This window comes from Bos taurus, chromosome 10, assembly GCF_002263795.3.
Source record: "Bos taurus isolate L1 Dominette 01449 registration number 42190680 breed Hereford chromosome 10, ARS-UCD2.0, whole genome shotgun sequence".
NCBI classification, from domain to species: Eukaryota; Metazoa; Chordata; class Mammalia; order Artiodactyla; family Bovidae; genus Bos; species Bos taurus.
The window spans coordinates 25969825-25994788 of NC_037337.1; the positions used below are offsets into that span (position 1 = coordinate 25969825).

General features: G+C 45.5%; 2 protein-coding genes across 9 annotated transcripts in view; one reads left to right on the forward strand and one right to left on the reverse strand.

Moving 5' to 3' along the window:
- On the reverse strand, positions 1-22643 carry TMEM253 (transmembrane protein 253). 2 transcript variants are annotated; one of them, XM_010809110.3, is made up of 8 exons: positions 20730-22643; positions 20472-20609; positions 19974-20084; positions 19833-19889; positions 19432-19542; positions 19170-19316; positions 17843-18616; positions 1-11648 (listed from the first exon to the last, which is right to left on the reverse strand). In XM_010809110.3, the coding sequence occupies exons 2-7, from the start codon at positions 20571-20573 to the stop codon at positions 18536-18538; spliced, it is 609 nt and encodes a 202-aa protein (XP_010807412.1). In that variant the 5' UTR covers positions 20574-20609; positions 20730-22643; the 3' UTR covers positions 1-11648; positions 17843-18535.
- The window catches only part of ZNF219 (zinc finger protein 219), a 14417-nt gene continuing 6527 nt past the window's right edge, over positions 17075-24964 (forward strand). Inside the window, exons 1-2 of one of the 7 annotated variants that reach the window (XM_010809125.4) lie at positions 17119-17208; positions 18565-18638. The gene's annotated coding sequence lies outside the window, so the exon portion shown is untranslated. Of the gene's footprint in view, positions 17209-18149; positions 18232-18561; positions 18639-22731; positions 22821-22973; positions 23333-23652; positions 23744-24964 lie in introns of those variants that run through there. The other 6 variants (XM_059890789.1, XM_024997954.2, XM_059890790.1 and 3 more) reach the window with 6 other exon arrangements.

Here is a 24964-nt window from a genome sequence, read left to right on the forward strand (position 1 = left end):
TGTTTTGTAATGTGCTTTTTTTATTGTGGTAAAATTCACATAACATACATTTCACTATTTTAACTATTTTAAAGTATACAATTCAGCAGCATTTAATACATTCATAGTGTTCTGCAATCATTACCACTATCTAGTTCCAGAACACTTTCAGCATCACAAAAGGAGACCCCATAGCCATTTTGCAGTCTTGCCCCATTCTTTCTTCCTAGCCCATGGCAACCATTAATATGCCTTTTGTTTCCATGGATTTGCCTATTCTAGATATTTCAGATAAATGGAATCACACAATATGTGGCCTTTTGTGTCTGGCTTCTTGCATTTAGTACAGTATTTGCAGGGTTCATCCATGTTGTATAGTGGAATAAGAAGTGTTCCATTATATGGATATACCACATCGTATGTATTCATTTATTAGTTGATGGTCATTTGAGTTGTTTCCATCCTTTCTCTATGAATATTTATATCTAAATCTTTGTTTGAACACCTGTTTAGTAAATGCATAAGATAAGAATTACTGGCTCATATAGTAATTCTATGTCTCACCTATTGAGGAAATGCCCACCTATTGAGGAAATGCCAACCTATTTTCCAAAGCAGCATTTATGCTCCTACCAGCAATACATGAGAGATCCAATTCCTCCACATCTGTGCCAACACTTGTTATTTTCCGTTTGTTGTTGTTGTTCTTATAGCTCTCATTGTGGTTTTGAATTGTATTTCCCTAATGACTAATGATGCTTGACATAATTTTCATGTGATTATTGGCCATTTGCAAATTTTTTGGAGAAAAATGGCAAAAGACTTTTTTTTCAAGTCTTTTTGCCATTTTTTAATTGGATGTAATGATGAAAAAATTTTTTTACTTAGGAATATACCATGGGCATCTTTTACTCTTTTTATACCAGTGTAATACAGTATAACATTTCAATCTCTAGGTTTATTATACTTTAAAAATCAACTAGGACGTCCCTGGCAGTCTGATGGTTAGGACTCTGTGCTTCCACTGCAGGGGGCATGGGTGTGGAGTAAAATTTTAAAATAATAATAATAAAATAAAATCAACAACTGTATTGTTTCTCTGGTGGCTCAGATGGTAAACAGTCTGCTTACGATGTTGGAGACCTGGGTTCAATCCCTGGGTTGGGAAGATCCCCTGGAGAAGGAAATGGCAACCCACTCCAGCGTTCTTACCTGGGAAATCCCAGGGATGGAGGAGCTTGGCGGGCTACAGTCCCTGGGGTTGCAAAGAGTCACACACAACTGAGCAACTAACACACACACCAAATTGTTAGATATTTAAAACTGCTTGCACTTTAAAAATTAATGATGTACTAAACATTTCAGTAGGTAACTCCTTATATATGTCCAAAAGTATTCCTGTAAAAAATTCCTAGATACGGAATTGCTGGGTTAAGGGTAGCCAATTTTTTTTTTTTTTTTGGCCAAGCCATGCAGCATGCAGGATTTTAGCTTCTTGACCAGGTATCAAACCTGTGCTTCCTGCAGCAAAAGTGCAGAGCCCTAACCACTGGACCACCAGAGAATTCCCAAGGATAGGCAATTTTTAATCTGTATGTACAAGATGTTAAGTTGCTTTCCATTATAGCTTACCAATTTACAGTCCTATCAGAGAAATAAGAGAATGCCTATTTCCTTACACACTCATCAATGATGGGTTTTATGCATTTAAAAGTAACAATATGATTGACACAAAATAGCATCTTATTGTTTTAAATTGCATCTATTTAGGGACTTCCCTGGCAATGGCAACCCACTCCAGTACTCTTGCCTGGAAAATCCCATGGACAGAGGAGCCTGGTAGGCTGTGGTCCATAGGGTCGCTAAGAGTCAGACACGACTGAGCGACTTCACTTTCACTTTTCACTTTCATGCATTGGAGGAGGAAATGGCAACCCACTCCAGTGTTCTTGCCTGGAGAATCCCAGGGACGGCGGGGCCTGGTGGGCTGCCGTCTATGGGGTCACACAGAGTCGGACACGACTGAAGCGACTTAGCAGCAGCAGCAGCTGGCAGTCCAGTGGTTAAGATTCTTTGCTTCCATTGCAGGGGGCACAGGTTCCATCCCTGGTTGGGGAACTAAGATCTCACATGCTGAGCAGTGCAGCCAAAAAATAGATAAATAAATAAATTGAATTTATTCGCCATGTAAGTTTCTTTACTGTATTTCTTTGGTAAATTGGCTCAATTTCTCTGTAAGAAAAGATTCAGGGACTTCCCTGATGGCCCAGTGGCTAAGACTCCACACTCACAATGCAGGGGGCCGGGGTTTGAACCCTGGTGAGGGATCTAGATCCCACATGTCACAACTAAGACCCAGAGCAGCCAAATAATAAAGAAAAATAAATATTAGAAAAGATTCAGTACTGATACTAACCATCTTTTAGTTTTATGTTATTCTGTCATCTTTTAACTTTACATTTGAACTTTACCTTTATTTATTGCAATTTTTTTGATAGAAAGCTTAAAATTTTTAATGTGAAATCAATCTTTTTCCTTTCAGTTTCTACTTTGTTGTTCAGTCGCTCAGTAGTGTCCAACTCTTTATGACCCCATGGGCAGCAACATGCCAGGCTTCCCTGTCCTTCACCATCTCCGGGAGTTTGCACAAACTCATGTCCATTGAACTGGTGATGCCATCCAACCATCTCATCCTCTGTTGTCCCCTTCTCCTCCTGCCTTCAATCTTGCCCAGTATCAGGGTCTTTTCCAATGAGTCAGCTCTTTGCATCAGGTGGCCAAAGTATTGGAGCTTCAGGTTCAACATCAGTCCTTCCAGTGAATATTCAAGGTTAATTTCCTTTAGGATTGACTGGTTTGATTTCCTTGCTGTTCAAGAGACTCTCAAGAGTCTTCTCCAACACCACAATCTGAAGGCATCGATTCTTCTGCACTCAGCCTGTTTTATTGTCTAGCTCTCATATCTGTACATGACCACTGGAAGAACCACAGCTTTGATTATACAGACCTTTGTAGGCAAAGTAATATCCCTGCTTTTTAACTGTCCAGGTTTGTCATTGGTTTTCTTCCAAGCAGCAAGCGTCTTTTAATTTCATGGCTGCAGTCACCATCTGCAGTGATTTTGGAGCCCCCAAAAATAAAGTCTCTTACTGTTTCCATTGTTTCCCCATCTATTTGCCATGAAGTGATGGGATCAGATGCCATGATCTTAGTTTTTTAAATGTTGAGTTTTAAGCCAGCTTTTTCACTCTCCTCTTTCACCTTCATCAAGAAGCTCTTTAGTTCCTCTTCTGCCATAAGGGTGGTATCATCTGCATATCTGAGGCTATGGATATTTCTCCTCACAATCTTGATTCCAGCTGTGCTTCATCCAGCCCGGCATTTTGCATGATGTACTCTGCATATAAGTTAAATAAGCAGGGTGACAATATACAGCCTTGATATACTCATTTTCCAATTTTGAACCAGTCCATTTTTCCATGTCCGGTTCTAACTGTTGCTTCTTAACCTGCATACAGGTTTTTCAGAAGGCAGGTAAGGTGGTCTGGTATTCCCATCTCTTTAAGAATTTTCCACAGTTTGTTGTGATCCACACAGTCAAAGGCTTTAGCACGTAGTCAATGAAGTGGAAATATATGTTCTTCTGGAATTCTCTAGTATTTTCTATGATCCAAAGGATGTTGGCAATTTGATTTCAGGTTCCTCTGCCTTTTCTGTATGCAAGTTGTACATCTGGAAGTTCTCGGTTCACATAGTGTTGAAGCCTAGTTTGAAGGATTTTGAGCACTACTTTGCTAGCATGTGAAATGAATGCAGTTGTGTGGTAGTTTGAACATTCTTTGGCACTGCCCTTCTTTAGGATTGGAATGAAAACTGACCTTTTCCAATCCTGTGGCCACTGACGAATTTTCCAAATTTGCTGGCATATTTAGTGCAGCGCTATAACAGCATCATCTTTTAGGATTTGAAATAGCTCTGCTGGAATGCCATCACTTCCACTAGCTTTGTTCATCGCCTCCACTAGCTTTATTTGCAGTTTCTGTTATTAATGTTATATCTAAAAGCTCTCATTTGACCTGGGTTATATAAATAATTACCTATATTTCTTCTCATATTTTTATGATTTTGATTTTTTCCATTTATGTCTAGAATTTATTTTCGTGTATGGTATATGATAGAAGTATAATTTGGTACAGTTATGCAGTTATTCCAATATCATAAACGGATTTTAGTTCATGATTAACTGATAAGAAATAGTACTACTAAAATTTATTAAATCTTATATATACTTGAGCTCTTCTTTTGACTCTATTCTATTCCATTCATCTATCTATCTATTCTGATGTCAATACCATAGTGTTTTAATTTTTCATCTTATACATTAATAGCTGATAGACCAAGTCTCACCTTATTACTCTTGTTAGAAACCCTTTCTCTCTTCTTTCTTTTTCTTCTTTCCTGCCTTCTCGTTCTTTCATTATCATTTGTTTATTCTTCTAGATGCACTTTAGAATAACTATTGAAAACAAAACAAGACAAAAAACTTGAAGTAGCAGCTGTGGAAACTGAGAACTGCCAATAGTAGTATTAATATTACGGGGCTGCTTTTAGGATATAGCTGCAGTTTGAGATCAGGAATTTGTTGTGGAACCAGCTGCCATGATTGAGTGATTTTCTCCAGTGACTGTTACTGTTAATGTTTTAGCAGAGACTGAATGACTGTCAGAATGTTGCATAGGAGTTACTATGTTGAAGTTCCTTCAGACTTAGTGTATTTATTCATTCAGTCAGTCAATGTGTATTGAATGTCTCCTATATGCCATTCCCTTAGCTAGGTTCTGGGCTTATAAAGATGAATAAAACAGTTCCTGCTTCAAAGGTGGGCACATAAATGATAATTTAATTTTTGGGGGAAGAAAAAACTTCTCTACCTTCTTGGTTTAGTAGCTGGAGCTTGCAAATTAAATTGATAAAAGTCAAATTAACAGGAAAAAAGGCATATACACTTCCCTTGTTAATATTTCAATTTTTATATATACAGAGGCTCTTCATAGAAAAGAAATGATGGATCAAAGAGGTGCTTAGACACAGGGGATTATATACTATTTTAACAAAGGGTGATAAACTGTGGAGAAGTAACAAGACAAAGGAAAAGCATTTTAGGCCTCTAGGAGTGATAGATTTCAGGAAACTAAATATACGGGGAAAACTGATAAAAGATAATGGTGATTTTAGTATGGTTGTTTGTGTACATTCATGATGGTGCTGACTCTGACGTGTAATGGTTGCTTTTCTTCCTCCCACTATGAGAGATAGGAGGGGGATGACATTTACAAAGGGAAATTTATATTCCACTTTTATTAGAGGGAGGGCAAAGAGCTCTTTCTGAGTGTGCTGCTTATTTACCTTCTAATCAAGACAATCTCCATGCCAATGTAACACATTTTGGGGTGAAGTCTTCTGATCCCCTTCATAGTAAGTATGGAATTATGTGTAGAGCACTGTAAAAGCACCTTAGTGAGGAGAGAAGTCAGGGAAGCTTCCCAAAGTAGGTGAAGACTAAACTGAGTCTTGAAGAATCAGTACCAGTTAGCAATTTGGGGCTAGGACTTACCACTGCTTGAATAAGGCATAAAAGTAAGAAACATATGTGCCAAAGTGAGATGTTTTGACTTAGCTATTTTGACATGACATGGCTTTAACTTCTCACTGGAATTTTGATTGTTCTGACTTTTCACTAATGTATGCAAAAAACAGTCCTGACTCCCACCTTGCCCATCACTGAGTCACTGCTGTCATCATCATCATCCTTGAAAGTGAAAGTCACTCAGTCGTGTCCGACTCTTTGAGACCCCACCATGGTCTACACAGTCCAGGGAATTCTCCAGGCCAGAATACTGGAGTGGGTAGCCTTTCCCCTTTCCAGGGGATCTTCCCAACCCAGGGATTGAACCTGCGTCTCCTACATTGCAGGCAGATTCTTTACTGCCTAAGACACCAGCTTATGGGTGGGTCCATTTAAAAAACCATCACTGGGGTTTCCCTGCTAGTCCAGTGATTAAGAATCTGTCTTGCAATATAGGGAACATTATTCAATCCTTGGTCCAGGAAGATCCCACATGCCATGGGGCAACTAAGCCTGTGTGCCACAACTATTGAGACTGTGCTCTGGAGCTTGCAAGCTGCAACTACTGAAGCCTGAGCACCCTAGGGCCTGTGTTTCACAACAAGAGAAGCCATCTCAATGAGAAGCCCATGCACCATAACTACAGAGTAGCCCCCACTCTCCGCAAGCAGAGAAAGCCCATGTGCAGCAACGAAGACCCAGAGCAGTCAAAGAACAAAACCTTCACTGCTGAGAAACCAAATCTTAATGTTGGAGAATAAATTAAAGGTCATCTATTCCAACCATTACTGGAGAAGAGAATGGCAAACCACTTCAGCATTCTTGCCTTGAGAACCCCATGAACAGTACAAAAATGCAAAAAGATTTGACACTGAAAGATGAATTCCCCAGGTTGTTAAGTGCCCAATATGCTACTGGAGAAGAGCAGAGAAATAGCTCTAGAAGGAATGAAGAGATTGAGCCAAAGCAGAAAAAATGCCCAGTTGTGGATGTGTCTGATGGTGAATATAAAGTCCAATGTTGTGGTGTTGGAGAAGCCTGTTGACAGTCCCTTGGACAGCAAGGAAATCCAACCAGTCAATTCTAAAGGAAATCAGTCCTGAATATTCATTGGAAAGATTCATGCTGAAGCTGAAGCTCCAGTACTTTGGCTATCTGATGCAAAGAGCAGACTCATTAGAATAGACCCTGATGCTGGGAAAGATTGAAGGCAGGAAGAGAAGGGGATGACAGAGGATGAGAAGGTTGGATGGCATCACTGACTCAATGGACATTAGTTTGAGCAATTAGTTTGAGCTCCCAGAGATGGTGAAGGACAGAGAAGCCTCGTGTGCTACAGTCCATGGTGTCTCAAAGAGTTGGACATGACTCAGAAACTGAACAACAACATTCCAACTGTTTGGTTGATACTTGAAAACTCACTTCAACAACTTAACTGTACAGAAGTGCATTGCACAAAACACCTCAAACATTACCCAGAGGTTGAGAGATTAACTTCAAAGCAGCTCATCTTTAGAAAGGTGTTCCATTTCTCTTTTTTGGTTGAAAACCAGCCTCTCTGCCTCTCTATAATACGACACCATTGGACCCAGCTTCACATCTTGGGCTCACTAATGATAGTTTCTCTTCCTCATAATTATCTGTGAGATTTACAAAGACATCAGTCCTGTTCCTCTTATGCCATGACGTTGAGTCCTCTCATTTTATCTAAAGCACAAGAGTGGATACAGAGTAGTTTCCTCATACATAAAGTGAGCATAGAATTATAAAGAAGCAAAGCTCCTCTATCTGAGGAGCTTGGACTTGTAGAAAAATACTTTATAAACAAGAAACTTTAAAAGGCAAGGAAAAATAGATAAGAGTCAACAAAAACAACTCACTCACTCTGGATTGAACACAGGAAAAGTTTCTGATAAGAAAAATAAACCAGAGATTCAGATCATAAGTAGAATCAAGAATAACATATAGGACTTACCAGATGGTCCAGTGCTTAAGAATCTCCCTGCCAATCCTGGGGACACTGTTCAATCTCTGGTCCGAGAAGATCCCACATCCCACGGGGCAACTAAGCCCGTGTACCACAATGACTGAAGCCTGCATACCTTAGAGCCCATGCTCGCCAACAAGAGAAGCCATGGCAATGAGAAGCCTGCACAACATAACTAAAGAGTAGCCTCTGCTAGCCACACTAGAGAAAGACCATGTGCACCAATGAAGACCCAGAGCAGCCAAAAATAAATAAGTTTTTTAAAAAATTTATAAAAATAAAAAGGAATAACATGAACCACAAAATATAATTAAAATAAAGCTGAAAAAATATAAGCAAAGAAGGAAAAACAAAAGAAACAGAAGACAACTCCTATTAAATAAACAGCATCTGAGTTATAAAGCAACACATACCAGTTTAATAGCCTAGGAAATTATACAAGGAGGCCCTTTCCCTGAATTTTTGCCTTTTTTTTTCTATTTTTAAATTTAATTAAAAAAATTTTTTTACAGTGTTGTGTTAGTTTCTGCCATACAGCAATGCAAATCAGCTGTAATTATAGATATAGCCCTTCCCTCCCCAGCCTTCTTCGCCTTCCCCCATCCTATTCCTCCAGGTCATCACAGAGCACCAGACTCCCCTAAATTTTTACACATGGGAAAGCATATTAAAACAAACTACAGGCAACTGTTTTTCCTCCCCCTCCTCCATTGTCTCCTCCTCCAATTCTGCAATTAGGGATAAGGAGGGCCTGGTAGAGTCTGGGCTCTCCATAAAAAGCCAAACATGTGTAAAATATACAGGAAGGGCAAACAGCTAGGAGACAGTTCTATACATTTATTAATACTTTAACGCTTGGAAGGTTTTAAATACATTATTATAATGAAAGAAAAATAGCACCAACTAGAAGTTTTCCTGCCTTTCCTCCAGAACGAGTCACTTGCTGCTCAGTCACCAACAGCCCAGCTACAAGGGCAGTCTCCTAGATTCCCTGTGCCTTGGGCATGGACCTCTGATCACTACAGTGCTCAGATCCTGTCATCCTTATAGGAAACACTGCTTAACAGTGACACACACTGCCACTGTCCTGCTCAATCCAGCAATTAAACATTGAACTTGTAGCAGTACTGGCTGGACAAGCCAAGAAGCAACGGTGTGTACACAGAGCAAACCAAAATGGGCCTAGACAGTAAAACAAAATCCTGATGAGGTAATCATCTCTTCTCACTAAGATAAAGAATAACTCAGCCCTGACGGTGAGTAGAGAGAGGCTGCAGGGCATTCACTGGGCCAAGCAAGCGAGGTCAGCTCCGATTACTCCTGGGTAGTTGAGTTTACTGATTTTCTGGCTTGAGTCCAGGATTGCATAACACATGGAGGCCCAAGGGCTGGGAATGACCCAGAAGGGCCCTGTGCCTCCAGCCTACTTGCTACGCGCTTGGCGTGCGTCATGGCCCAGGTGGACTCATAGCAGGGGAGGGATTTGGCGCGTACCCAACAGTGAGCAGAGAGTCCTTCTCCAACTAAGCCATAAGCCACTGACACACGCCATTACCTGGAGGCAAGGCCCTTTGTGAGACCTCAACCCCGGCAGCAAAGAGGCCACAAGATGGCAGCAGAGGACAAAGCCCAGGACACAAAACCCGAACCGTCTGCAAAAGCTGATACTTCATTTGGGAAATGTCTGTTGTCTACAATCATGTATTTGAGGTCAGAATAAATGACTGAATTTCAAAAAAATCAGGGTAAAATTCATCAACACGGAGAATTTCCCAACCACCTCAGAATTCAGTCGCATATGAAGCCACATATTTCTCAAATGCTTAAAGCAGGGGATGGGGTCAAGGCCTTTAAAACTGACGTCAGCAGGAACCTTGTCACAGTCACTTCTTTCTGTGAAGTTCCAATGGGCAGCAATTCAAGTAAAACATGAGTGACTTCTATAGCGGCTGCCAAACTGATGAAGGGACAGATACAATGGTTGCTGGGAAGCATTGAGCAAAGCAGAATGCTTTCATGGAGCAGCTAGTAACTCTGGCAGTAGGCAGTATGCCGGGAAGTGTGGGGGGATAATGAGGACCACAGGACAAGTCTCACAGTCTTTACTTGCAGCTTGCAGAGGACAATGCACAGGAAAGGGGCAACAGTAGCACTGGGACTAAATCTCTGATCTTCCAATTTATCCTCTTAATACTCTTTTGCCTACATAGTCTTCCCCACCCCACCCCCACTGCCACTACCAAAAGCTGTCACTACCAAAAATTGCCAAGTAATCCCTGTGGGGCAAAATACCCTTCCCTGAAAATCAATATGAGAGGGATATGATTCTTAAAAAATGGTTTTGAGAACCTAATGTTAAATCTCTACAGGACTCTTGAATTTTATAAAAGGCTTTGATGGCCTACAAAAACCATATTGTACATCTAAACTCTAAATTTCTACCATATGTGTATATAAAGGAGAGATAATAATTGAAGGACTATGGACCAAATCTGGTACTCAGTTTTAAGAAAATCAGTTGTTAATATTTTAAAATCAGAAGATTTTACATTTTAAAAGTCAGAATTTTTGACTATTATAGAAAAATTGGAACAATGGCAATACTAAGCCCACAGTCCCACATGCCAATAATTGGGTAGAGTTGAGTAGGGTTAGTCTTTAAACAAAATGTGGGCTTTCTAGTTTGCCATAGTTCCCATCACTCCCTATTAACTCATGCCTAATCTGCTTCACTTATTTACACCATTTCTCATTTCTATAGGCAATTTATTTTCAATCTCTGAAGTGCTTTATAGTTTTAAAGTTTTTTTTGTTTTCTCATGTGTGATTTATTTGAGCCTTCAGTCAGTTCAGTTCAGTTGCTCAGTCATGTCCGACTCTTTGAGACCCCATGAATTGCAGCACACCAGGCCTCCCTGTCCATCACCAACTCCCGTTCACTCAGACTGACGTCCATTGACTCCGTGATGCCATCCATCCATCTCATCCTCTGTCGTCCCCTTCTCCTCCTGCCCCCAATCCCTCCCAGCATCAGAGTCTTTTCCAATGAGTCAACTCTTCACATAAGGTGGCCAAAGTACTGGAGTTTCAGCTTTAGCATCATTCTTTCCAAAGAAATCCCAGGACTGGTCTCCTTCAGAATGGACTGGTTGGATTTCCTTGCAGTCCAAGGGACTCTCAAGAGTCTTCTCCAACACCACAGTTCAAAAGCATCAATTCTTCAGCGCTCAGCTTTCTTCACAGTCCAACTCTCACATCCATACATGACTACTGGAAAAACCAAAGCCTTGACTAGATGGACCTTTGTTGGCAAAGTAATGTCTCTGCTTTTGAATATGCTATCTAGGTTGGTCATAACTTTCCTTCCAAAGAGTAAGCACCTTTTAATTTCATGGCTGCAGTCACCATCTGTAGTGATTTTGGAGCCCCCAAAAATAAAGTCTGACACTGTTTCCACTGTTTCCCCATCTATTTCCCATGAAGTGATGGGACCAGATGCCATGATCTTCATTTTCTGAATGTTGAGCTTTTTCACTCTCCTCTTTCACTTTCATCAAGAGGCTTTTTAGTTCCTTTTCACTTTCTGACATAAGGGTGGTGTAATCTGCATATCTGAGGTTATTGATATTTCTCCCAGCAATCCTGATTCCAGCTTGTGTTTCTTCCAGCCCAGCATTTCTCATGATGTACTCTGCATAGAAGTTAAATAAGCAGGGTGACAATATACAACCTTGACATACTCCTTTTCCTATTTGGAACCAGTCTGTTGTTCCATGACCAGTTCTAACTGTTACTTCCTGACCTGCATACAGGTTTCTCAAGAGGCAGGTCAGGTGGTCTGGTATTCCCATCTCTTTCAGAATTTTCCACAGTTTATTGTGATCCACACAATCAAAGGCTTTGGCATAGTCAATAAAGCAGAAATAGATGTTTCTCTGGAACTCTCTTGCTTTTTCGATGATCCAGCGGATGTTGGCAATTTGATCTCTGGTTCCTCTGCCTTTTCCAAAACCAGCTTGAACATCTGGAAGTTCATGGTTCACGTGTTGCTGAAGCCTGGCTTGGAGAATTTTGAGCATTACTCCTCCAGTAAGGTAGCGAGAGTAAATATTATAATCTCCATTTAAGCAAAATGCATTTCAGAGAGGTCTGATTTGCCCAAACTTCCACATCAAAACCAAAGTCTAGATTTTCTGAGTCCCAATCTTATTATTCTTGGCAGGGGGAACTATTAAGTTTCTATTAAGAACTTCAACATTGCCGGGAGAAATATTAATAACCTCAGATATGCAGATGACACCACCCTTATGGCAGAAAGTGAAGAGGAACTAAAAAGCCTCTTGATGAAAGTGAAAGAGGAGGGTGAAAAAGCTCAACATTCAGAAAATGAAGATCATGGCATCTGGTCCCATCACTTCATGGGAAATAGATGGGGAAACAGTGGAAACAGTGTCACACTTTATTTTTTGGGGCTCCAAAATCACTGCAGATGGTGATTGCAGCCATGAAATTAAAAGATGCTTACTCCTTAGAAGGAAAGTTATGACCGACCTAGATAGTATATTCAAAAGCAGAGACATTACTTTGCCAACAAAGGTCTGTCTAATCAAGGCTATGGTTTTTCCAGTAGTCATGTATGGATGTGAGAGTTGGACTGTGAAGAAAGCTGAGTGCCGAAGAATTGATGCTTTTGAACTTGGTGTTGGAAAAGACTCTTGAGAGTCCCTTGGACTTCAAGGAGATCCAACCAGTCCATCTTAAATGAGACCAGTCCTGGGATTTCTTTGGAAGAAATGAGGCTAAAGCTGAAACTCCAGTACTTTGGTCACCTCATGCAAAAAGTTGACTCATTGGAAAAGACCCTGATGCTGGGAGGGATTGGGGGCAGGAGAAGGGGACGACAGAAGATGAGATGGCTGGATGGCATCACTGACTCGATGGACGTGAGTCTGAGTGAACTCCGGGAGTTGGTGATGTACAGGGAGGCCTGGCGTGTCCCCTTCATGTCTCCAACTGTAGGGGGCATGGGTTCCATCCCTGGTCAGGGAACTAAGATCCTGCGAGGCATGTGACACGGACAAAGAAAAAAAAAGAACTACATTTTAGTGGTTCATGTATCAAAACCAGAGAAGTAGATACAGGTATAACTGTTGGAATGGATGAATTCCCACTGTTTAGTTGTTCAAGAATCCTTGCAAATGATTACCTCCTCTTCTTTCAGTGAACTATGTCCACTCCCCTTTCAGGCATATGAAGATTGCCTTTCTAACCATTCTGAAGTTGGGTGCGGCTATATGACTTGTTTTCCTCAATGAAGTGTGTGTGAAAGTGATATGTATCCCTTTGAGGCAGAAGCATTTAAGAACCTGAACAATTCTTCATGTTTACTTCACAACTTGGGAAGGGGCTGGAGATCGGGGGAGGGGGGATTAGTCTCATGGTGACATGGTAGAGAGCACCAGGCTGCGATGGTGCAGGAGTGGCCGAGAGGAGCTACCCCACATCCGAGGTCAGGGGTGGCGGCCAAGAGGAGCAACCACACGTCCAAGGAGCAGCAGCTGCACAGGCACAGGAAGGCCGAGAGGAGCTACTCCATGTTCAAGGTCAGGAGGGGCGACCTCATCCAAGGTAAGGAGCAGCAGCTGCGCTTTGCTGGAGCAGCCGTGAAGAGATACCCAACATCCAAGGTAAGAGAAACCCAAGTGAGACAGTAGGTGTTGCAAGAGGGCATCAGAGGGCAGACACACTGAAACCATAATCACAGAAAACTGGTCAGTCTGATCACACAGACCACAGCCTTGTCTAACTCAGTGAAACTAAGCCATGCCCTGTGGGGCCACCCAAGATGGACGGGTCATGCTGGAGAGTCTGACAGAATCTGGTCCACTGGAGAAGGGAATGGCAAACCACTTCAGTATTCTTGCCTTGGGAACCCCATGAACAGTATGAAAAGGCAAAATGATAGGATACTGAAAGAGGAACTCCCCAAGTTGGTAAGTGCCCAATATGCTACTAGAGATCAGTGGAGAAATAACTCCAGAAAGAATGAAGGGATGGAGCCAAAGCAAAAACAATACCCAGTCATGGATGTGACCTGTGATAGAAGCAAGGTCCGATGCTGTATAGAGCAATATTGCATAGGAACCTGGAATGTTAGGTCCATGAATCAAGGCAAATTGGAAGTGGTCAAACAGGAGATGGCAAAAGTGAACGTTGACATTCTAGGAATCAGCGAACTAAAATGGACTGGAATGGGTGAATTTAACTCAGATGACCACTATATCTACTACTGTGGGCAGGAATCCCTCAGAAGAAATGGAGTAGACATCATGGTCAACAAAAGAGTCTGAAATGCAGTACTTGGATGCAATCTCAAAAACGACAGAATGATCTCTGTTCGTTTCCAAGGCAAACCATTCAATATCACGGTAATCCAAGCCTATGCCTCAACCAGTAACACTGAAGAAGCTGAACGGTTCTATGAAAACCTACAAGACCTTTTAGAACTAACACCCCAAAAAGATGTCCTTTTCACTATAGGGGATTGGAATGCAAAAGTAGGAAGTAAAGAAACACCTGGAGTAACAGGCAAATTTGGCCTTGGCATACAGAATGAAGCAGGGCAAAGGCTAATAGAGTTTTGCCAAGAGAACGCACTGGTCATAACAAACACCCTCTTCCAACAACACAAGAGAAGACTCTACACATGGACATCACCAGATGGTCAACACCGAAATCAGATTGATTGTATTCTTTGCAGCCAAAGATGGAGAAGCTCTATACAGTCAGCAAAAACAAGACCGGGAGCTGACTGTGGCTCAGATCATGAACTCCTTATCGCCAAATTCAGACTGAAATTGAAGAAAGTGGGGAAAACCACTAGACCATTCAGGTATGACCTAAATCAAATCCTTTATGATTATACAGTGGAAGTGAGAAATAGATTTAAGGGACTAGATCTGATAGACAGAGTGCCTGATGAACTATGGACGGAGGTTCATGACACTGTACAGGAGACAGGGATCAAGACCATCCCCATGGAAAAGAAATGCAAAAAAGCAAAATGGCTGTCTGAGGAGACCTTACAAATAGCTGTGAAAAGAAGAGAAGCGAAAAGCAAAGGAGAAAAGGAAAGATATAAACATCTGAATGCAGAGTTCCAAAGAATAGCAGGGAGAGATAAGAAAGCCTTCCTCAGTGATCAATGCAAAGAAATAGAGGAAAACAACAGAATGGGAAAAACTAGAGATCTCTTCAAGAAAATTAGAGCTACCAAGGGAACACTTCATGCAAAGATGGGCTCGATAAAGGACAGAAATAGTGTGGACCTAACAGAAGCAGAAGATATTAAGAGATGGCAAGAATACACAGAAGAACTGTACAAAAAGATCTTCATGACCCAGGTAATCATGATGGTGTGATCACGCACCTAGAGCCAGATATCCTGGAATGTGAAGTCAAGTGGGCCTTAGAAAGCATCACGATGAACAAAGCTAGTGGAGGTGATGGAATTCCAGTGGAGCTATTTCAAATCCTGGAAGGTGATGCTGTGAAAGTGCTGCACTCAATATGCCAGCAAATTTGGAAAACTCAGCAGTGGCCACAGGACTGGAAAAGGTCAATTTTCATTCCAATCCCAAAGAAAGGCAATGCCAAAGAATGCTCAAACTACTGCACAATTGCACTCATCTCACACGCTAGTAAAGTAATGCTCAAAATTCTCCAAGCCAGGCTTCAGCAACACGTGAACCATGAACTTCCAGATGTTCAAGCTGGTTTTAGAAAAGGCAGAGGAATCAGAGATCAAATTGCCAACATCTGCTGGATCACCAAAAAAGCAAGAGAGTTCCAGAAAAACATCTATTTCTGCTTTATTGACTATGCCAAAGCCTTTGATTGTGTGGATCACAATAAACTGTGGAAAGTTCTGAAAGAGATGGGAATACCAGACCACCTGACCTGCCTCTTGAGAAACCTGTATGCAGGACAGGAAGCAACAGTCAGAACTGGTCATGGAACAACAGACTGGTTCCAAATAGGAAAAGGAGTACGTCAAGGCTGTATATTGTCACCCTGCTTATTTAACTTCTATGCAGAGTACATCATGAGAAACGCTGGGCTGGAAGAAACACAAGCTGGAATCAAGATTGCTGGGAGAAATATCAATAACCTCAGATACGCAGATGACACCACCCTTATGGCAGAAAGTGAAGAGGAACTAAAAAGCCTCTTGATGAAAGTGAAAGAGGAGAGTGAAAAAGTTGGCTGAAAGCTCAATATTCAGAAAACGAAGATCATGGCATCCGGTCCCATCACTTCATGGGAAATAGATGGGGAAACAGTGGAAACAGTGTCAAACTTCATTTTTGGGGGCTCCAAAATCACTACAGATGGTGACTGCAGCCATGAAATTAAAAGACGCTTACTCTTTGGAAGGAAAGTTATGACCAACCTAGATAGCATATTCAAAAGCAGAGACATTACTTTGCCAACAAAGGTCTGTCTAGTCAAGGCTATGGTTTTTCCAGTGGTCATGTATGAATGTGAGAGTTGGACTGTGAAGAAAGCTGAGGACCGAAGAATTGATGCTTCTCAACTTCGGTGTTGGAAAAGACTCTTGAGAGTCCCTTGGACTGCAAGGAAATCCAACCAGTCCATCCTAAAAGAGATCAGTCCTGGGTGTTCTTTGGAAGGACTCATGCTAAAGCTGAAACTCCAATACTTTGGCCTCATGAGAAGAGTTGACTCATTGGAAAAGACCCTGATGCTGGGAACGATTGGGGGCAGGAGGAGAAGGGGACGACAGAGGATGAGATGGCTGGATGGCATCACTGACTCGATGGACATGAGTTTGGGTAAACTCCGGGAGTTGGTGATGGACAGGGAGGCCCGGCATGCTGCGATTCATGGGGTCGCGAAGAGTCCGACACGATTAAGCGACTGAACTGAATTGAACTGACGTGGTAGGATCTCCAAATGGTGGTGGTCCATGGACTTGGGTACCTGAATAATTTACAAGGAGCAGAGCACCCTGCCAGAGAGTAAACCTTTGTGGTTTTAGGCCATTGAGATTTTGGCATTGTTACCACAGCATAACCTAGCCTAACCTGATACAAGGTTCATCTGCATGGTAACTGAACTTTTCCAAGAATTAAAATGCAATTCTTAGATATCTGATCATATGACTAAAACTTGTTGCTCCTATGTGGAAGACAGTTAAGAATGAATTGTTGACTTTCATTCCTAGCTTCTTCAGCTACCACCACCTTCTGATTTTGAGGAAAATTATTTTGAGTACTTCACAGATGAGCTCTCCATTATTCTGGTATTTAGACGGGGAGGGGGGCGGGGGAGATTTTGTTTTCTCATTCCAGAGCCTAATCCCAGAACTGTCCCCACCCACTAATACTCACACAATCTTGTCATAGGGCAACTATTACCACTCCCAAGGTGTCACAAACAGCTGGCGCCACTGCAATGTAAGGGCAATGCAGCCAGGCTGCGCTCTTTCCTCACTGGTGCCTGGGCTTGGTTAAGCCTGGAGAAGCAGCCTTCTCAAGTGGGAACAAAAATGAGTGTGAGGCGCACACCCATCCCGGCACTATGTGAATTTGGGGTGAGTTTTTAGTATTGCAGCTCTGGTCAGTTCTAGTTTCTCTAGCGGCTAGCAAGCTGTCGGGTTGGTGCTACGGGGTGCCCTCGTTTTCCTGGGCTTTTCTCAAGCCCACCTGAACTTGCCATTTTTGCACACTTGCAAAGGTCATAAACGGTGGGGGTTGAGCACGACCAGAGCTTCTGCAAGCGCGCCGCAGCTGGGATCAAAGGTCGGCAGGGCTGCCGAGAGGCTGAGCCTGCGCAGTCCCGCTCCCGCCTTGGAGAGAAAGGGTGGCTGCAACGCGGGATCTTTACACCGGCTAGCTCACAAGAGGCGGGAAAATCTTAGGTTGGGTCGCCGTGTCCCTCCCTCTTCCTGCCCTGTCCACACCGTCTGCCCAGCCGGTCCGTCCTCCTCAGGCGCCTAGGCCCCGGGGGAGGGGGATGAGAAGGGCCCTGGGCTTCTGACTCATCATCTCCAACCCCTTTCTCGCGCGCGCTCCAAGTCTCAGGACTTTGGACCTGGGCACTGTGGGAGGGGGCACGGCAACAGCATCTGGGAAACCCCAGCTCTGCCGAGGGGCAGCCCTCAACCCCAGCCGGTCTCCGAAGCTACCAGATGGAGGAATATAGAACCCCAGTCAGTTCTTAGTTACCGAGGTTGGGGTGGTGGCGCCCCCGCGTAGCACTGCCCGCCCAGCTCCTCCCTGCACGCGGGGCCAGTGGTCACGTCCGAGGAAACGCTCGTCTAGGCCCATATTTCCAGCGCCTCGCGTCACTCAGCAGATGCACAGCGCCCCCACCACAGAAGGGAAGGCTCTTTATTTCCCAGCAGGCCACAGGGCGGCGGGGCATCCTGGGATTTGTAGTTTCCGCTAGACTAGAAAGGCACCAGATCGAAGTGAGAGAACGGAAGCACCAGTGGTGAATTGATTTCAGAGAGTGGGCGTGTACAGGAACCCGGGTTTGGAGTGAATGGGATTGTGAAAGGTGGAAATCTTGGAAACAGTGAGATGAGGCAGATGTGAAGCTGGGGAGGCAATGGGTAAGAATGGAAGGGAGGAAATGGATCTAGCTGAAAGTTAGTTTAAGGATATCTTATCTTGCAGGCAGTCAGATTCTCAGGGCTGTGAGGTGATGGCAGACTCACTCTAGGTATTGCTTTCCCCAGCAGGGAAGGGTAAAGCAAGGGGCCTAGTTAGAGGGAGAATTGAAGGCACTCCACCAGACTTCATGTATGTCTCAGGGGACTCCATCTAGTTTGAGTTCAGGGGGATGCTGTGCAGGAGAGTCTGGAGAATGTTCCCGTGGGGTAGGAGAGCAGCACATGTCTGCTTCCACTTGCCAGCTCACTGATTTGTTCTCTTTGCTGTGCTAGCCACTGTGGGACCAGTCTCCAACTCAGGAACTTCCTCCAACTCTGAGAGGCCCTGAAAACCAGACAGTTGTGAGGTGAGCAAACATCAAGGGTGAGAAAGGAGGAATCCCAGAGAGACGCAGTTTCCTCCTCTCCGATTTTTTCCCTCATGTTCGCACAGTCCTTCCAATATTTAGTCACATTCCTAATGCTCTCCCACATTTCTAGCCCCAACCATTTAGATACTCAGTTTCCTGTTGCCCATCACTAGGAGAAAGGGAAAGTGAAGTTGCAGTCCAGTGCGACTCTTTGCAGACCCCATGGACTGTAGCCTACCAGGCTCCTCAGTCCATGGAATTTTCCAGGCAAGAGTACTGGAATGGGTTGCCATTTCCTTCTCCAAGGGATCTTCCCAACCCAGGGATCAAACCCTGGTCTCCCGCACTGCTTTACCGTCTGAGTCTCCTAGCCATCACTAGGAGAGACATGTCCAAAGCCAGAAAACGAATAAGTTTCAGTTTAACAACCTCTCCTGCCCTGCCCCATTGTTTTCCCTTAAGTACCATTGACCAGAAGAGCCAGTGAAAAAAGTTTCTAGCTCTCTGCTTCCTCCCCACCCTCAATACCTCCTGTAGCTCCTGGTAGCGCAGACTCTGGCTTCTGCAGCATCTTGGCTTCCTCTGGCTCAGCAGGAACAGGGAATATGCTGAGACCAGCACTCCCCCTAGGGTGAAGGCCTCAGCGCTGAGCTCCAGCACCAGCAAGCCGGCTAGCTGTAGGTAGATGGGGCTGAGGGTATGCTGCAGGGGACCCTGCACCTATCTGCCCTTGTCCTTTCCCCTCCTCTCGCCTCCACATCCTCCCACATTCTTCTTTATTTACTTGTACCTCAGAGGGGACAGTTGGGGCAGACATCAAGGCTGTCTTCATCACCTCGACCACCAATGCGATGAAGCCCGAGATCAGATTAAAGGTGTTGAATATCATCATGGCGCGCACCTGCCAGTGAGCCAGTTGAGTCCTGCCAGCCTAGGGGACTCATTGGAACCTCAAGCCCCACCTGTAGCCTAGCTGAAAACAAAACTCAGCTCCTATTCCTCCACCTCCAAACAAGACCATCAGCCCTTTAAACTTTCTTATTTTACCCCCTCAGGGTTTTAGGCCAGTCATGGGCAGAGAGCTGACACAGTTAGTCAACAGTGAGAAATTCACTTCCTAGACTGAGATGTGCATGTGTGTATGTGTTTCAGGGGGTGGGATAATAGTACTACATTCTTTTCCCCTCTCACCTTCCAGAGACGGGGTGCTCTGCGCAGCTCAAGAGTAACAATCCCAGTGAGGAGACCCTGAATGATGAGAAAGGCAAGTGGTGAGGTTTGGCTTGTTAGGGAGGGGCCCTTCCTTCTACCCTCCCACGTGGTAGTTCTTACCAGTATGCCAGGCCCAAGTGGCAGTGCTGTGGTCATGTGACAAGCAGAGTTCAGGCAGGCTACTGAGACAGCAAAGGGCACCACAGCCACTGCCAGCCATAGCTGGCTCACCTGGAGGCCAGATGCAGTGTAGTTAAAGGGAAACTGTCAGGAATTCCCTTCCTCCCAATCCTTGCCTCTTCCAGAGATCAGCGATTGGGAGGAATCATAGTGCCAGAGAGTAGTCAACCAAGGGTCATAAGGAGAAGGAGATATCATTTAATTTTTTTCTGCCTCATGTTGTAGTTCAGTTACTTACCTGTGTGTTTTCCCCATATGGAGAATCTACTTGGAGATTAAGGGTCTTCCCTTGTTTATTCTATATTTCCTCCACCCTCCTCCCACTCAGAACCTAGCACAGTTTCAGGCACGTGATAGGTGCTTACAAAACATGTGTAGAACTGAATTGGGGGTACAAGTTAACATGCTGAAGGTCGGGGTGGGGCAGCTTGGCCTCACCGCCAGCACCAGGAGGCGCCCACTCTGCCTGTGCCTGGCCCAGTGCTGTAGCTTTTCCAAACGAAGGCTAGGTCTCTCTTGCTGACCAGCTCTGTCCTCCATGGCTCCCTTGACCACTAGAGCTCCGTGATTTCTAGCCTGGGAAAAATGCATTATGACACCCATCAGAAGACAGGACATACAGCAACATCTCTTTCAGCTGCCCCTCTGCCCACTTTCAATATCCAGGAAGTTGAGGTTTAGAGTCCTTACACCTACCTAGTCTTGAAGCAGCTGCTCCAAAGGGATGGGTCCCAATCGGGCCTGGAGCTCCTGGCAGGGCCCCTGGTAGCTCAGAGCAGATGACAAACTTGTCCTGGCAGAGACAGGCTATCAAGGCTGAGGTGTGGTGGGGCAAAGGTCCCTATGAGGGCTTATGGATCCAGGGAGTGGCGGTGGGTAGACACCAGCCTCAGTTCACTCTACAAGACACCTCGCCCTATCTCATTCTGTTCCCATTTCCTGTTGACCCCGTCTCTGCCCATCCTTTGTGCCTCTTCTGATCACTCACCTTATCCACATGGATACTATCACCCTGGGCTCCAATGTCCCATTTCCACCTAATTTTTTTCCTTTTTTTAGGGGGCTTCCTCCTTAACTTACTTGCCATTCCATAGGGAAATCCCACCTCACTCTCTGGATTAGTCCCATCATTACCACTTGAAGATTTGTCCCAAGACCAGCCAAGACCTGGCTTCTTATCTCTCACTTTCTGGACAATTTCTCCTCTCTCATTCCTTTCTTGAAGGATTTACTCTGGATTGGGCACTGACTAAGTGGATGGAGAGCTCTATTTATAGTAGGGATTGTTTTTGACTCAGTGATAACCTGTAGTTAGACATGTTAGAAGATGGTCCTTAAATGGTCAGTCTTGGAAAGGACACTATTGCAACAATTAATATTTTTGAGGGACAGAAGTTGCCTTGAAGCCAGGCAAGCTCTGACACTTTCCCAGCTGTGTGGCCTTGGATACATTATTCTACCAATTTGAACCTCAGTTTGTTGAAACTGAGTGATTAAAAGGGGGACAGTAATATGACTGGGAAGGGTTGTTGACTCAGGGTGGGTACATAATAACCATTAATGATGCTGATTAATTTATACTGATATACCTGATGCCCATATATTACAGCACTTGGGTTGCAAAGAGTCGCACACGACTTAGCTACTGAACAGCAATAAAGAAGCAGCATCACCTAGGCCCAAATATATATTCTGTAGATCAAAAATAGGAAAAGCCCACCTTGCTGCAAGCCTGACTTCTGGAGGCAACCAGATCTATGTTCAAATCCCAGAGCAATCCAGGTGACCTTGGGCAAGTTACTTAATCTCTGTTTTCTTATCATTAAAGGCAAATTAATACCAATCTCAAGGGGTTGCCTTAAGTATTAAAAGAGAAAATGCATATGAACCAATTCAGTTCAGCACCTGGCTCATACACACTCAATAAATGTGAGTCGCTATTATTAATTGATGACAGAAGACTGAGCCAGAAGACCCCAGGAGTTAGAACTAGGAGGCAGGGTCCTGGGGGGCAAGTGGCCTTCTATGTGAGCCACTTCTGCCCTGCTCAGTGCTGTGCCAACTCACTGGAGCACTGTGCCCCCTCTTCTTTCCTGGGCAGTGAGAATCACATTTAAAGGAATCCTGAGAACTGCTGTGTCTACTCTCTCCTCTATCCTTACGTATATTAATTTTATTTTGTGGCGATGGCCTGACAGAATGTGAGATGTTAGGCTTGCACTGAGTTTCCCTTAACTGGTAGGCCAGTGAAAAGAGACTACTAGCTTTGTTTTCCTTACCTGTAAATGCAGACTAATTATAGAAGTGTTATTGGAAGGATTGTATACTATTAAATATGTGATCAGGCGTTCAGTGAAATATTGATCAAATCTAAGTGTCCAATTTACAAATTTGTAGTCCCTGTCTAGATTACAATCTCCTCGAGGGAGAGTACCACATTCCCCTGCTGTGTTCATCCCCCACGGCCCTGAGCGTAGTGCTTGGTACTCAGTAAGCACTCAGTAAATATTTGTTGTATTGAAGAGCCATTAAAGTAACTTAAGGAATGGAAAAATAGAATTCGAGAGGAAGGAGCAGGAATTGTTTATCAAGAACAGAAAGGACCGAAGAGTAACTTTAATGTTTCTTACACGGCCGACATTAACTATCTCTATAATCGCCCCTCCTCCTCCCCCAAAAGAGAGACAGAAATTGTAAGGGAGAGGCTTTGAGATAAAACCCCAGGAAGAACTTCCCGAGTCTGTGCATGTTGGGGCAGAAAGAGCGGCAGAGCCAGCTCCTTCCCTGGTATGTCCGGGTTTAGGGTGGGAGGGGCAGTCCTGCTTGGAGGCTGGGGGAAGGACGAGATGACCTTTCAAAATCTCTTCCAGTCTCCTGTTGGAATCATCCGTGCGCCCCACCCCCGTCCCCCCCCCTCCTCCGACAGCGCCCCCAGTCTCCAAACGGCCCGCACCCCGCCCCTGGCGGCCGCCTCTCGCGGCTCCCGGGGTCCCCTGCTCCCTGTCCCCGGAGCCAGAGCCCCGCTCCCGCTCCCGCTCCCGTGCGGCTCCCAGCCCCGCCGCGCCGCCCCCCGCATGCTAATGGCCGGGCCGCCTCCCGCCGCACACAATGCGGGCCGGGGCCGGGGGCGGGGGACCGGGGAGGGGGCGGGGGCCGGGCCGGGGGCGGGGGGGCCGGGGCCCGGCGCATCTCCCCCGGCCCCACGTAACGCTGACGCCCGCGCCGCCGGCCCGCCGCCCGCCGCCGCCGCCGCCGCCGCCGCCGCCGCCGCCCGCTCCGCCGCCGCCCGCCCGGGGCTCGTGAGTAGCCGCTCCCCCCACTCCCGGCCCCCCCTCCGCCACCCGGCCCCCGCCCCCGGCCCCCGCCCCCCCTCCCGGAGGGGGGGGCCCCCGCTACGCGCGCCCGGCTCGGAGCAGGTGCAGGGGGCGGGGGCGGGGGAGGGGCGCCGGCTCGGCCCCAAGCAAACTTCGCCCAGAGCTCCTGGGGGGGCGGGGTGGGGGCGGCGGCCACGGAAGCCTGAGAGCTAGGGGGGCCTCGAAGGAGGGGGGGTAGGTGGGGGAGTCGGGAAAGCGGACACCAAAGGGGAAAGGCCAGCGGGGGTGGGGGGGGGGCGGTCGTCTTTGTAGGGGCCCGAAGGCAGGGCGCGAGGGGCCTGGGGGTGCCGGGCGGCCGAACTGGGAACCAGAGTGGATGAGTGCCCCCCGGCCCAGGTAGGGCTGATGGAGGAGGAGGGGGAAGGGACCCAAACTCTCCGGGAGCGGGGGATGGGGGAGGGGAGAGGATGGGGGGGTGCTTCCCTCTCTGCGTCCCAAACAAAGTGTCACAAAGAGCTCGGCCGGCGGCAGCGGCGGAGGCGGCTGCAACTCAGCTTTTGTTCTCCGGGCCCGGGTAGCTGAGCCTTGGCCTCCCAGTCTCCCAACCCTGTCCCCCATCATCCTTCTGGTTTATCTTCCCCGGGAGGGGCCAGGGGTGCTGCTAGAAGAACCTCTTGTGCAAGATCAAAGGTCTTGCCCTACTTGCCAACCTACTTCTGGGAAGGAGATTTTCCCAGAGGCTTTCCTACCCACTCCCTACCCCCTAATCTGAGAACTGAGGTTCATATGGATGCTGAGACTCTGACCCTTCTAGGGTCAGCTCCAGCTAAGGGGGCTTAGGGCTGGCTGCATGCCGCTCCCCCAGATCCAGGTTCTTCGGAACTTTCAGAAGAGGGGTCAACTTGGGACATGCCTCTGGGATAAGATTCACCATGGTGGGGTGGCTGTAGGTGAGCAGGTGTACTTCCCTCTCACCTCTTGCTGTCCATTTGCGGACTATAACCCCCACTCAGGGTAGTGAGGATGGAAGGAAGGAGGCTTTACCAAGAACTCAATCTAAAAGGTGGGCAGGCTGTGCTATTAGGTCAGTTTTGGGGGAGCCACCTGAGCAGTGCAGTTCAGAGGACCATGGAAAGGAGGCCATAAAAGTGAACTAGTGGCGTGTCCATGTGTTAAAGGTGGTCTTGACTCTAGACCACCTAAGGAGTTCCCTTTCAACTCCATCTAGTACAGCATTAATCATAATGTTAGAGGACTTGGAAGGCGTAAAAATTCTCAGAGGGGGAAAACATCAAGTATTAGAGATGACCAGAGACAGAGATCTAGTCACTGTCCTTCAGGCCCTATACTTCAAGTCTTGACCATTGCCCCTTACACTTTCACCCTAAAAGCTTTTGAAACACAAAGTTTGAGAGAGAATCTTGATGGTCCTCCAGACAGCAGATGCATCTATGTACTTGTCCCTGTTGTTTCTAAGAGTCTTCTCACCAACCCTTGATGGTCCACACCCCCTTTCCCACCAGGTCTCCTAGCACATAAAAGGAATTGGCCTATTGCTTTGGAAAGATTTTGGATCCCTATCCCTGGCCCTACATCCTTGTAGAACCCAAATAAGGG